This window comes from Aspergillus stella-maris (genome assembly GCF_047715825.1).
Source record: "Aspergillus stella-maris strain CBS 113639 unplaced genomic scaffold BDV14scaffold_13, whole genome shotgun sequence".
Taxonomy (NCBI): domain Eukaryota; kingdom Fungi; phylum Ascomycota; class Eurotiomycetes; order Eurotiales; family Aspergillaceae; genus Aspergillus; species Aspergillus stella-maris.
The window spans coordinates 392,847-404,969 of record NW_027396807.1 but is presented as its reverse complement, the minus strand read 5'-3'; the positions used below and the strand labels follow the sequence as shown (position 1 = coordinate 404,969).

The 12,123-nt window shown below is 48.9% G+C and overlaps 7 protein-coding genes across 7 annotated transcripts; 1 reads left to right on the top strand and 6 right to left on the bottom strand.

Annotated features, from left to right (window-relative positions):
• Nucleotides 1-2: 2 nt before the first annotated feature.
• Nucleotides 3-1,524, bottom strand: BDV14DRAFT_169567 (uncharacterized protein). Its single transcript, XM_073768052.1, has 2 exons — nt 1,167-1,524; nt 3-1,115 (listed from the first exon to the last, which is right to left on the bottom strand). Exons 1-2 carry the CDS (start codon nt 1,380-1,382, stop codon nt 246-248), a joined length of 1,086 nt encoding a protein of 361 aa, XP_073630534.1. The 5' UTR covers nt 1,383-1,524; the 3' UTR covers nt 3-245.
• Nucleotides 1,525-1,967: 443 nt separating this feature from the next.
• Nucleotides 1,968-3,878, bottom strand: BDV14DRAFT_197934 (uncharacterized protein; the record flags this gene model as incomplete). Its single annotated transcript, XM_073772796.1, has 1 exon — nt 1,968-3,878. The coding sequence occupies one exon, from the start codon at nt 3,876-3,878 to the stop codon at nt 1,968-1,970; it is 1,911 nt and encodes a 636-aa protein (XP_073630533.1).
• Nucleotides 3,879-4,978: 1,100 nt separating this feature from the next.
• BDV14DRAFT_197933 (uncharacterized protein) lies at nt 4,979-5,414 on the bottom strand (the record flags this gene model as incomplete). Its single annotated transcript, XM_073772795.1, has 2 exons — nt 4,979-5,283; nt 5,348-5,414. 2 exons carry the CDS (start codon nt 5,412-5,414, stop codon nt 4,979-4,981), a joined length of 372 nt encoding a protein of 123 aa, XP_073630532.1.
• A 1,421-nt stretch (nt 5,415-6,835) lies between these two features.
• Nucleotides 6,836-7,430, bottom strand: BDV14DRAFT_197932 (uncharacterized protein; the record flags this gene model as incomplete). Its single annotated transcript, XM_073772794.1, has 2 exons — nt 6,836-7,176; nt 7,265-7,430. 2 exons carry the CDS (start codon nt 7,428-7,430, stop codon nt 6,836-6,838), a joined length of 507 nt encoding a protein of 168 aa, XP_073630531.1.
• Nucleotides 7,431-8,110: 680 nt separating this feature from the next.
• Nucleotides 8,111-8,687, bottom strand: BDV14DRAFT_197931 (uncharacterized protein; the record flags this gene model as incomplete). The annotated part of the gene is made up of 3 exons (XM_073772793.1): nt 8,111-8,371; nt 8,402-8,574; nt 8,660-8,687. 3 exons carry the CDS (start codon nt 8,685-8,687, stop codon nt 8,111-8,113), a joined length of 462 nt encoding a protein of 153 aa, XP_073630530.1.
• A 443-nt stretch (nt 8,688-9,130) lies between these two features.
• BDV14DRAFT_169565 (SDR family oxidoreductase) lies at nt 9,131-10,886 on the bottom strand. The gene is made up of 6 exons (XM_073768051.1): nt 10,624-10,886; nt 10,309-10,567; nt 10,096-10,259; nt 9,849-10,048; nt 9,652-9,802; nt 9,131-9,602 (listed from the first exon to the last, which is right to left on the bottom strand). Exons 1-6 carry the CDS (start codon nt 10,676-10,678, stop codon nt 9,487-9,489), a joined length of 945 nt encoding a protein of 314 aa, XP_073630529.1. The 5' UTR covers nt 10,679-10,886; the 3' UTR covers nt 9,131-9,486.
• A 252-nt stretch (nt 10,887-11,138) lies between these two features.
• On the top strand, nt 11,139-12,123 carry BDV14DRAFT_169563 (uncharacterized protein). The gene is made up of 2 exons (XM_073768050.1): nt 11,139-11,323; nt 11,370-12,123. Exons 1-2 carry the CDS (start codon nt 11,264-11,266, stop codon nt 11,865-11,867), a joined length of 558 nt encoding a protein of 185 aa, XP_073630528.1. The 5' UTR covers nt 11,139-11,263; the 3' UTR covers nt 11,868-12,123.

Here is a 12,123-nt window from a genome sequence, read left to right as displayed (position 1 = left end):
CATAACAAATTACATTGAAAACTTAGATTGTTCACTGTTATACTAGGGAATAGTAGAGAATGGAAGGTGTAACAATAACCAAGCCAGAAGGAAATAAAACGTAAATTCAGATGACGAATCCAATCCAGGTCGCTTTTCTCGCTTCCCGGTCACATACCCAAAGCTCTTCCCGTCCAGCAGCCAGAGCCTGGCTTCCATTACCTCCTTGACAATTCCTGACTCGTCCTCGATTTCCCTGAAACAGATTATGCCTTGTCGGCAAGCTCCCGAGCGACTTCCTCATCAGTGTAAGCTGGAGGAAGGTCGTCGGTAGACTCGGTCATAAGACCCTGCTTCTCGGCAACGGATCCATCTTCGGTCAGCTCCTTGCGGTCGGTGCGACGGTAACGGTGCCACATGAAGACAGCAAGCTGGCCAACCATCATACCAACAGCGCTAGCAGCAAGACCAGCGAGGACTCCGAGAATAGCCGGGACAACAATGAAGCGCATAACGCGGTGGAGAGTACGCTCCCAAGTCTTGTGGAACTTGTTGTGGAAGTGAGGAGGCGGGTGAGGGCCGTGGTGACCGTGGTGACGGAAGCCACCCTCAGAGGGAGACATACGGTCAAAGTCACCGTGGTGAGGGGGAGGAGGGAAAGGAGGAGGGGGCACAGCACCGTCAGCACAGCCCTGTCCCTTGAACATGCCGATAAGGCGCTCCTTGGCCGCGGCGAACATGGAACGGATGCGCTGCATCAAGAACTTTCTAAGGCACTTGGCCTTTCCGTTGCACTTCCTCCAGGACTCGCGGTCGGCAGTCTCCTCGATGTTGGTGCCGGCCATGTACAGGGTGCCTTCGGCGTCATGGATCAGGGTAACGGCGACGGTGTCCAGGGGAACGGGGTAGCCGTCAAGGTCGAGGACGGTGAATCGAACTTCGACGATGTCGAATGGCTCCTCGGGAGGGGAGGGGAGGGGCATCATCTCGACGGCGTAACCAAGGGGAATAGGGTCGGCTTCTTCGCCATCTTTCATGTGTCGCTGGACTGCCTCGATCGGGGCAGGAGGAGAAGGAGGGAAGATTTGACGGTTGTTGGCCAAAAGACAGCCATCATCGATGGTGAATTCGAGCGACTGGAAAAGTTAGTCGGTAGCCAGGACAGAAAGTTTGAGATGACCGCTTACCAGCGACGTCTCGTCGCCACCCTGGATCGCGAACGGGCATCCGGTACAGAGCAGGTCGACCTGCTGCTGCTGAGCAGCCTGAGCCTCAAGAGGATGAAGACGGGCGACCTCGTCAGGGAGGGAGACAGACTCGGAGTCGACTTCTGGGACGACGAGCAAAGCCCGAGCGCTGGTAAGCGCCAGAGCACTGGCTAGGAGAAACGAACGGAGGGTCATGGCGATAAGGGATTAGGAAAGGAACATGAGAAGGAGAGAGAGACAAGAAATGAAGTGGTTAGAGCTGCTATGATAATTTGAAGCCTCACAGAAGCAACAAGGAAGCAGATGAGATGCAGAAGATGGCAGAAGATAAGAAGTGGATGAAAGCGAGATAATAATTGTATGATGGAGTTGAGTCTGGCTGGGGGGGAACAAGGCTGACGCAACCACTAGACCACATCCGGACTAGTGGCGTTGTCTTCACAGCGGCAGGTGGAGTGCTGACGACTCCCTGGCCTAAACACATGCGCTGATTCTTCCTCCATCTTCCAACATGGCCAGTTTCAGTGCAGTCTGAGAGTGAAGAGATGCTGTCTGATTGACTGCATATCATCATCAAAGTGAAGTCCATGCCAATCATCCTGTCTCCAGTAGTCTGTCAAGCTGTGCTGGGGCTGCAGTTATTTATTTTTATCCCCGATCGCGGGAGATGATCCGCTAGTCTCGTTTAGGTCATTGACTTTTACAGAACTACAAAGTATTAATTCCAGGTGAATGGTAAATGTCTATGTCTATTGTCATTATATATATATTGAGTAACTGTCATCCATATATACTTGGATCGACGTCACTCCATCGCGCGACTTCAAAGTCTATTATCGTTGGTTTAGCGCCTGCCTGTCCAGAGGAGCGCAGCTTGGCCACGATATCATCAGGGCGCGTATTCGCATTTTGCCAGCCACCTCTTGAATCTTCTGGTCCCATATTCGAGGCAAACAGCAAGAACAAGAGGAAGGCAATGATCAGATGAGTCCAATTGAAAGACCACCCGGGTGCTTTCTCATTAACGGTTTCGATTTCCGTTGGTTCTTGGTCGAGATCCCATTCCTTTGAGTCCTTCTTTTTCTTCTTCTCTGGTTCGTACTCGACCTTTTCCGCAAATCGCACGATCTTATTGGGCAGCTTCTTCCTTTCTCCCGGTCCGAGCGACCAGGTGCTGGCCTTCTTTGACCACTGTCGTCTTTCCTCCTGCGTGACTTCTCTGCCATGTTTCGGGAGATAACGTGGGTGTGAGAGGATGTTTGGGCGGGCGATGAAAGGCTGGACTGTCTTAGTAATGGTCACCAGGTGAGCTTCTTGTTGCGTTTCTCTGAGAGGCCGTGACTTCTCGGGCTTCATGGAGATGCCTTGCATGAGACATGCCAGCTCCTTGTCGTTTCTCTTGTCATAAGGGTTGGGTGAGATGCGGCGTTTTAGGGTTTCCGGCAGCGCACCCAGGTTGCGGGGACGAGCGAGTCCTCGACACCCAGCATCGCGCACGAGCTCCTCAAGGTGCTTCTCTGCCCGTCTAGCAAGGTCAGAGCCCTTCTGCAAGCGTGTGCGCTTACGGGGAGTAGAGTTTGGAATCCCATTGCTGCGGCCCACAACCTTGAGAGCCTTGAAGTTCTCCTTGCGCCCATCCTTGTACTGCAGATATGTGCTAGCAGCGCGCTGCTCCGAGTATCCCTTTCTCAGCTCAGCAGGTCGAGCCGCCCGCGGCTTTGAGCTTCCTGCGCGAGTAACCTTGATCTTGGGCTTAGCGACTCGTCGTCGCACCCGGATAACCTTTGGAATGTCATGAGGCAACCAAGTCTCCATCTTCGCGTCGGTATCCCAGGTATCCTGCATTTCCTCATCGATTATACCTGTAGCCAAATTGGGCATCATACTAGCACGCAGCATGGCTTCGAGTCGCTCCTTCTCCTCCTTCTCCCGCCCCTCCTGCTCTTTCCGCAGCTCTTCTGTGCGTTGTGCTTCCGCCGCGTGCAAAGCAGCCATGAACTCGTTGAATTCAGCCATTCGCTTCTTCAACTCGTTCATCTCAGCAGACAAGTAATCCTGCATTTGTTGATTCTGCTTAGCCTTTACAGCATTGGCCTCACTTTGCTCAACAAGGCGGACAGTAAGCGTGTCATGAGAGGTACCAGCCGTTTCAAGCTTCCGCTGAAGATCAAGCAGTTGTTTCTCTCGCTCAGCAAGCAGCTGCTTCATTTGTAGCTCTGCATCCTCCATCTCTCTAATCTTCTCTGCTTCAACAATAACCTTATCCTTGTCCTCCTCAGCCTTAGCCCTCGCCTTCTCAGCAGCTTTAGCCTCCGCCGCCTTCGCAGCCTCAAGCTGCCCCTGCAGCTTTTGAATCTTCTCCTTATCATTCCGCTCCTCATAATTCAGCCTATAGTTATCATCGGTCAAACCGTGGTTCTGCTCGCGGAGTTCTTGATTTGTAACTTCGTACTCCTCGGCGTCCCGTTGATACTTTTCCTTTTCGAATGCGGCTTGCGCTATCTTTGTCGCGAGGCTCTTGACCTTTTGTTCATATGTCGTCTTATCGTCTGTGAATATGAGCCGGACTTTTTCTTCCATGCGATCTCTTTCGAGGAGAAGCTTTGGGTCGAAGTCTGCGCTTGCTTGGCTTTCTGTGTCGGACGCGGGATCCGTCCGGTCGCTGTATGTGTAGTCGAATCTTGAAGTCATTGTTGTGGTGTTGTGTTGTTGTGTAGTGTTGTGTGTAGGTTGTTATAGGTGTACCGTATGCCCGTATGCCCGTATGTACGTATGTAGCGTAATATGTCCTTTGAAAATATGTGCCGTGAATAGTAAATGTCGCTAAAGCACTAAATCATCAGTCGTATAGTATAGTATAGAGATAATCCAAGCTTCACCAAACCAGCAGGCGAAGGCAAGCAAACTTATACCACACCCCATAAAGGCCTCACTCCCTCACGCGTTCTCTATCCCTCTTTATGCGCGACAAACCCTCTTGTCCAAGCTATGAAACCACCCCTTGTATCTCTCTTTGACGAGTTCACAATGTTCCCTTTCAGCCTATTCAGCCTACTCATTGCAGCCCCTTTGTCCGTGTTCTACGCTTTACGAGTTAGGTTTCGAACCATGACGCGGGTTCTTTTGTATTCAGGCTTTGGGGTATTGTGTTCTGCTACATGTTGTAAGGAGGTCTGGATGGTTTGTGTGAGATGAGTGTTGTGTCATGTGGTATTGAGTTTTGAATTTTGAAGCTGGTGATAATGATGTGATGCAAGAGCTAACGAGCAGGGAGAGCTACCTAGGTAAAAGATATCGGGGGCGGGGTGACAATGGTGAGTGAACGTTCGAGGCTCTTCGATGACTCGGACCTCAGGGAGCTGTTAGATGATCAAAGATAGCAGACGCCATTCTGAGGCAGTGTCGGTGTATTGTCTCAACGCGATGGCTAGTAGGCCCCGAGCATTGAGTCTGTAATGCATCATAGCCCTAACCGCCGGCCTAGGAATACATCCGCGGACGAAAAAGCAATCCGACGTACACAACATTATGGATCCTCAAACTTCTTGGTGATTTCATAAGCCCATGGCAACGAGGAATGTAATCAAAATGCTAAGCAAAATGGACACAGAATGTCAACAAAAAAAAAAAAAAGTAAAGCTCTCAGTAGGTCTACCCAGTACTCCAACACAAGTCCCGACTCAACCCTTCAAGCAAAAATCCACCTCCTCATTCATACCATAGACACGTATCATCATCATCACCATCCATGCATGCATAAGTAATTCCCTCCTCAGGCTCGCAGTCCAGGATTAAAGCTTAGAATCCCACCCCCCAACAATCTGCACAAAATTCAGCAGCGCTGCATACCGTGAGAAGATAGCCTCTCGCTCCTGCGCCCGTTCAACGGAGGTCCTCTCTGCACCGTCCATCTTGACAAATCCAGAAACAGCATCCTCAACGTCTCGCACAAACTCTCTCTGTTCGTCTTCTCGGCCCGCGGGGGCCTTGGTAAGCGCGAACGTTTGAGCGCGCAGACGAGGCCACTCGCGGAATTTGCGGGGGACGAAGCCGAGATTGTGGCATTTTGTGGCGTATTCGTGTGCTAATCCTATATCTGGGCTGTTATTAGTGGGTAATTCCACGTAAGATCAAAGGGGACATTGAGAAGGATTGCTTACCGAATTGGCCTCCACGTCCACCGGTTACCATGTAGTCTGGGACTTGGATGTTCGAGATAGAAGACATTTTGAGAGTTTAGAATGATTGATCTCGGTTTAGCTTTTTATCTTGATATAGAATCTGCTTTTGCGAGATGAGTCTTGTGGTAGAGGTGGTTGGTGAGGGTCGATGTGGATGTGAATTGGCTTGGTTTACACTGGAAAGGTGACCCTACTTATAGACGCTAGGACAATGCATATTTTCTACCCCTTAGGTTCTTGGGACTCAACTCTTGTACGATAGCATCTTGATACAGATTCTATTGTCTATCCTCCTGACTGTACCCTGGTCCAGGAGCTCCCCGTTATTCACCTCAGGGCTACTTTGCAAGGCATTGCATCAGGCAGAAAGGCATTCGAAGTCCGATATACCCCAATATGAGTCTAGGTACTAGTATTCAAGGGCAAATGCTTTGTAGACTGAAATTTCTCTATACTTCGCCGTCTACTAACATGCTCTCCCGAAACCTAAATCAACAATGCACCTCAATATCTATACAGTTTCAGATTCATTATCCCGTTGTTGTTCAAAGGTTATTGCACCGACAATGCATTCTGCTTCCTTTGACAACACCACTCTATTCAACGTTTCAAGTGAACATGAAGACTCTTTGTTGTGGTTTGAGGTAAGAAGCAAAATGGTTTACAGGGGTTAGCTCCTTGAAAGCATGTGCTACAGCTTTGACTAATGCCCATTCTCTGAGGTAACATACTGCCTGGAACAGATAGCTGGCAAAGGCCATTATGTAGTGTTTACTTCACAGTGGATCTGTGTCTTCCAAAGAGGATGTGCAATTGAAGCCAACGGGATAGCGGAGTCCTGCCAGTACTATACTAACATGTGAAGCGGCGACGACAATATACCTAGCGCTAAATAGACATACTTCCGCACCCCCAGTTAATTCCATCGCTCCTTCTGCCGTATTCGTGCCTTCCTTGTATAGGAAATCTGAAACCACGACTGCACCTATGAGGCAGGCGCGATAGGCCTGGTTACTCCTTCCCTTCAAGTCCGAGCTGGAGCGGGAGAAGGTTGCACCTTCCACAATCGACTCTACAGAGCTAGGTCCAATGATTGCTTCTATGTAGCTTAAAGCTCTGGACGATCTGGCATTACTTACTTAGAATGCAGCTGTCGCCGTGAAGAAAGAGTCTCGGACGATAAGATACAGAATGTAAGGGCCAAACAGACAGATAGCTTGAGCAGGCAAAAAGCCATGCAGCTTGAGCTACCCTCGCATATTTAGGGCCTATTATGAAGAACGCATAATAACCATAGACTAATAGAGCCAAATGCATTGATATACGCTAGATAACACGACTTGCATGTACATGTACAGCAAATAAACTAAAATCATGAACAGACAACAGAATAAAGCACTGCTACTCACATAGGTAGCAGGAAATCACGTCCAGCTCCTGTACATCTCTCTCCCCAAATCGAACAGCCTACTCATAACGGGGAGGGGGCGCATTATATTCCTCAAACCCAACATCATAAAAATCATACAACTTTCCCCCCGCAGCCTCCTGATAATTAATCAAAAGCGCATACCTCGAGAAAAGCTCCTCTCGCTCCTTAGTCTCAAGCCCAAATTTATGCTCGGCAATGTAAGCTTTGACCTCGTTCATAACAGTCTGCGTAAAAGCAGACATTTCGATCGCGGTGCCCTTAGGTGCCGCAAGGACAGCTCTCCAGCAAGCGGGCGTGACCTCGTCGTCTATCTGTTGTTTTCGCACGGGCTCTTCGGTGAAGTACTGGTATGCAAACTTTTCGGCGGCGTTGGCATCTATGTACATAGAGATGAAAATTCGTTAGTTGGTGTTCTCACTCCCTTGGCTTGTGAAATGGACTGCTCAGCGAAGAGGATCACTTACCCCATCGGCCGCTCTTGGCCATATTTTGCATGAATGTGGGAGCTGTATAGGATGTTGGGTTTTCAAAGACACGCTTATAGAAACTGTTGATGGCTTCTGAGACCTCCGGGGTGATGCGAAGACCGCTAAGGTCTGGCTTGTAGTCCTTGTGACGGCGGAAGGGCATTTTAACGTGATTCAAGGATGAATAGATGTTGTATAGGGTATTTCTGTTGAAGTAAGTGGGTTAGATCTGGATGATAGACGAGGTAGTTGTAGTATGAGTTGCTCTGGAAGGTGCGTGTGGGTGCAGGTATTTGTACTAATCAAGCATCCATGTCCCAATTCACGGTCTCAGAGTTCATAGACCTGGTCTATTTGGGGTTCATAGTAATTAGCAGAGTGTGTCGTCGTCTTTATTGTAGTCGGTGCTGAGACATCCAGCCAGACAAAGAAGGTAAAGACCTTAGAGCTCGATACTGTCTCAGACCTTCAACCAAGCAAAGGAACCAACATGCTAGGGTCTGACGCTCTTTGAGAAGGAAACAAGCTCTTAAGCTTTATCTTGCGCTATTTGAATGAATATGTTGGATATGCTGCATAGCTTGGATGTTACTTCAGTCCGATCACTTGAACTACAATGAAGGGACTGGGACTATTTTGCTTCTGTAATATAAACATTAGCTGATTCAATGGAGATCAATAACTACAGAGCTTTCATGACTCCGTCATGTTAAGGGCTCTGAGTAACTTAGTTATATTCAGGCGAGTACAATTACTCAGCATACTTATCCATAAGAATAAAAAATGCATTTGCACTAAGATAACGATCCGATAAGATACATTGACCTGCAAGCGATGCACTACCTAACGTACACAGGCAATATACGAAACTCTATCAGCTTCCTCTTGGTGTCCATCGCATCCTTCCGGCTTCTTGAGCCACCCCTTGGTTCTCTTCCACTCCTCCCAAGCACTCTTCTCCTCCTCAGTCCCCGGCTTGAACTCCTCCAATCCAAGATCAAAGTGATCAAAAGGCCTTCCACCCTTCCTCTCAATCCAATCAAGCAGAACAGCGTACCTCTCAAACACCCCAAAGCGCTCCTCACTCAGGTGACCACCTGTAGGCTAAGGCGAGTTAGCAACATACCCCTTGACCTCGCGAGTTGTAAGTCCTATGAACTTATCAAGAGTGAAATCATCCATTTCAAGTGGCAACCTCCAATAACTCCGCATTTTCGACGACGGAAGGTGCTCGAGGCCATGCAACTTCCTCTTATAGAAGATTTCGTTTGCTTTCAGGTACGCGAATTTCTCGGCAGTTTCTGCGGCTGGATATGGCACGATGTAAGTTAGTCAACTATGCTATGTACCGAGTGTATGAGGCAAAGGAAAGAAATGGCTAGGGTTACTTACTCCAGCGGCCCTTTCTATGGTTATCCATCATGAAGTCAGGGATTCGGCGGATATTATCCACGTCGCTGTAGTCCTTAGATTAGCCAATATCTCGCCAATAGAGGTATGGCGCTTTCTCTGCATGCTTGCCAGGGTTGAGTTATTGAGACTGGCCATGGTGAAGAGTGTTGTAGAGATTATCTGATAGAGCTGGTGTTTTGTCGGATTTTCGCTTTGGTTGAGAGGAGAACTCATTTGGGAAGGTGCTTGGTACTGGATTTTATATCTCAAAGACAGAAACTACAAGAACGAGATGCTTTCAATAGAATGTGGGAAGAAAGCACAAACGAGTTCTTTTGTTCTGTTTGTTTCTTCACTTTCTTCTGCTTTCTGGCTTTGTCACTATGCTTCAAGCAAAATAAAATGATCAAGCCCTAAGCCTGTCTCACAAGTCAATACGCATTTTCATAACTTGTAGCAGATGCAACCACTGGACTCCTTATTGGAAGATAGCTTCAAGGAAGCCTTGAGAAATGATAATGATCTCAGATTCAGTACTGTAAAGGTCATCCTCGAATGGCATTAATCAAACACTTGCTCTTTCTCCCTTTCTCATAGACCCTAAACCGTCTCAAATCCTCAAAGTTCCCCCCTCCCGACGTACTCTAAACATGAACATAAATGGAAGTAATTTAGTGATGAGTATAAACCAGTGTCGGGTTGGCCTTACTGCCCTTGTCATTTGATGTTGAATTACAAATCTAGACAATCGCGATGTCACATTAATGGGATTCTAAAGCGGTTCCGGTATTATCAGAAAATTCTAAAGAAACATAGCACAGAATCAATCAAAGCTTAGCCTTCTTCTTCCCCTTGACGCTCTGGAACGTCTCACCCGAAAGAAGGAAGTCGGGATATTCTGCGGCTCCAGCGCCGGAGGAAGTACGCCAGCTCGAGCCATCGACTGTACACATCAGCATCAAGATATTCTTCAAGTGTAATGGAAAACTTACCAACTAGAGTCTGGCCAGTAACGTAGCTACCAGTATCTGCAAAAAGATAAACAGTAGCATCGGCAATGTCTCGAACCGAGCCGAAACGGCCGAGAGGCTGTGACTTCTTATACTTCTCTGCGCTCTCGCTTGGGAGAAGACGATCGAGACCCTGTATCTTTTAGCATATTTGCTGGAGTAAGGGTGAAAGTACGAACCTCTGTTGAAGCAATGGGTCCAGGAGCAATGACATTAGATGTAACTCCCAATGGCCCAAACTCAAGGGCAACAGTGTTTGCCAATGCGTCAATACCGGCTTTGGCAACAGAAACGTGTCCCTGGAAGACCGTCCCGGTGTAGTGCAATGTGGCGCTAACAAAGATGATTCGCCCTCCAGTTCCCGCTGGAGATGGTTTCACTGTGGAGGTGAGTAAATGGATGTGCAAAGGGTCCGGGGCGGCATACGTGAGTTGGAATCAACCTTGTGTTTCTTTGCCGACTCCACGAGATGTGGTATCGTCGCCTTGAGGGTGTTGTATGAGCCCAGCACATCGATATCCATGACCGACTTGAAGGCGTTTGTAGAGATCTGGTTGATCGAGGCTAGAAAGTTGCCCGCCGCGCCGGCACTAAAACCCATAAGCAAGAGCCCCATACCCCATGAAAGCTGAAGCATACATCACAAAGTCAATAGCCCCAAGCTCCTTCACACAGCGATCAACAGACTCCTTTAAACTGTCGAACGAGCGCACATCAACAGCGCCAAGCCCTAGCACCTTTGCCCCCGACCTCGCCGTCGCAATATCCTGCGCCATCTTCTCGGTCTTCTCGACATTTCTGCCGACAATACAAGCATTAGCGCCTAAGTGCACCAGAGCGCGGACCTGCGCGCTGCATATTGTGCCTGCTCCACCGGTACAAAAGACGACCTTGTTCGCTGCGCGTAGTTAGTGGCGCTCGGGTACAGTTTGACCTGCATGATCTCGGACTTACTGAACAGGCCGTCTTTCCAGGTGTCGCTCACGTAGTCTGACTTTTTGATTGACATTTTGTATACTTAGACAGTAAGTGTAGGGAATGAGAAAGGCAAACAGCAAAGAAGTGACTGAGTAAAGAGAGAGATGAGCTGACTGACAGCTCCTCCACTTGTCTTCTGCCGCGGTTATCGGCTGCCGAGGATGTTCTAATCGGGTTAGCGGGCTCTTATGTATGCAGTGCATAAGTCTCCATAAAGTATAATGCACTACTGCCTTGCATATATACTAATGCACCAGGAGATATGTCTGAATGTGTATAAGGTATCAAATACTATCAGCATGCCGTCTGGAGTCTATTTAGCCTATCTATACCAGATAGTAGACCACGACTCAGCGGCGGAAACACAATGCAGACTTGACAAATGCACAGCTCTGATTCGCGGAAAGACAATCTGCCTCAGGCCGCCACGACGTCACCACCAATTTTCAGCATCAGGCCAGGACAGGCACTGTTGTCTTGGGCATCCATCTCTCCATCTGCGACCGACCACGACAGGCCACTTTTATCCCCTCTCGCAAGGCGACTTCAACAATTAACTGATTAGCTTTACCTGGCCCCTCTTGTTTTGTCGTCCAGTGCCGCTGCGCCGCCCGCCATGGCCTGTCCGATCACTGTCACCAAGTTCATCGGGACCATCTCCCTGGGTCTCTTAACGGTATGTGCATTCGTTAACATCTAGATCTTATTGCTAATTGCCATAGGGCCTGTCATACTCCGCCTCGACCATCACCGTCCCCTCCCTCAACGTCCTCTCTACCTCCACCCACGCCTCCAAGTCGCTGAAAGAAGTCAAGCGCCTAAACCGACGACACGGCTTCCGCCTGGCCACCGTCAGCGAAGCGTGCCTTCTTTTCGCCTACAGCATCTCCTCGCGACACCGGAAACACCCTTACCTAATCTGGATGACAACCATGTCGCTCATCGGCACATTCGGCGTCGACTACTACTTCCACCGCGATCTTGGCTTTAGCGCTTGGTTTCACGATCTCTTCTCGGATATCGGACCCGCTCGTCTCTCCAAGAAGTCTCAGAAGAAGGAAGAGGACATTGTTGTTGTTGAGGCTGAGGAGAGTGTCAACGGGGAGGTTGTCCGGAGGGAGATGGAGAAAGAGCGCCGTATGCAGGGTGTGAGAGCGATCTTCTCTGGAATTGCGCTTTCTATGGGAATTGTTGGGCTTTGGGGCGATCGTCGTTCTTGAGCGTCTCTGGCTTGTCGATTGCCGGTCTGGCTCTGTGATCGATGATGACTCCCAAAGGATGTCTGGAATGGCTTCGTGTCTAGGTGAAGGCCAGTTTCGTCACTCTCGGCTGCTATAAGAAGGCTTTGCAACTCTTCTCAGTATATTAACCTCGCGGTTATCTCTCTTGTATTCTATTTGATGAACCACTTAACGAATTGAAATGATATGGCGTTGGGTCATTGAAACTCTACTACCGAACAAACTACCGAAATCC

Excerpts from the sequence above, each read along its gene's own strand:
- BDV14DRAFT_169567 (XM_073768052.1), bottom strand. The coding sequence starts at position 1,382 with ATGACCCTCCGTTCGTTTCTCCTAGCCAGTGCTCTGGCGCTTACCAGC. Across the intron at positions 1,116-1,166 it reads GTGGCGACGAGACGTCGCTG|TCGCTCGAATTCACCATCGA; the intron begins GTAAGCGGTCAT and ends TAACTTTTCCAG.
- BDV14DRAFT_169565 (XM_073768051.1), bottom strand. The coding sequence starts at position 10,678 with ATGTCAATCAAAAAGTCAGACTACGTGAGCGACACCTGGAAAGACGGC. Across the intron at positions 9,803-9,848 it reads GACCCATTGCTTCAACAGAG|GGTCTCGATCGTCTTCTCCC; the intron begins GTTCGTACTTTC and ends TAAAAGATACAG. Across the intron at positions 9,603-9,651 it reads TACTGGCCAGACTCTAGTTG|TCGATGGCTCGAGCTGGCGT; the intron begins GTAAGTTTTCCA and ends TGATGTGTACAG.
- BDV14DRAFT_169563 (XM_073768050.1), top strand. The coding sequence starts at position 11,264 with ATGGCCTGTCCGATCACTGTCACCAAGTTCATCGGGACCATCTCCCTG. Across the intron at positions 11,324-11,369 it reads TCTCCCTGGGTCTCTTAACG|GGCCTGTCATACTCCGCCTC; the intron begins GTATGTGCATTC and ends TAATTGCCATAG.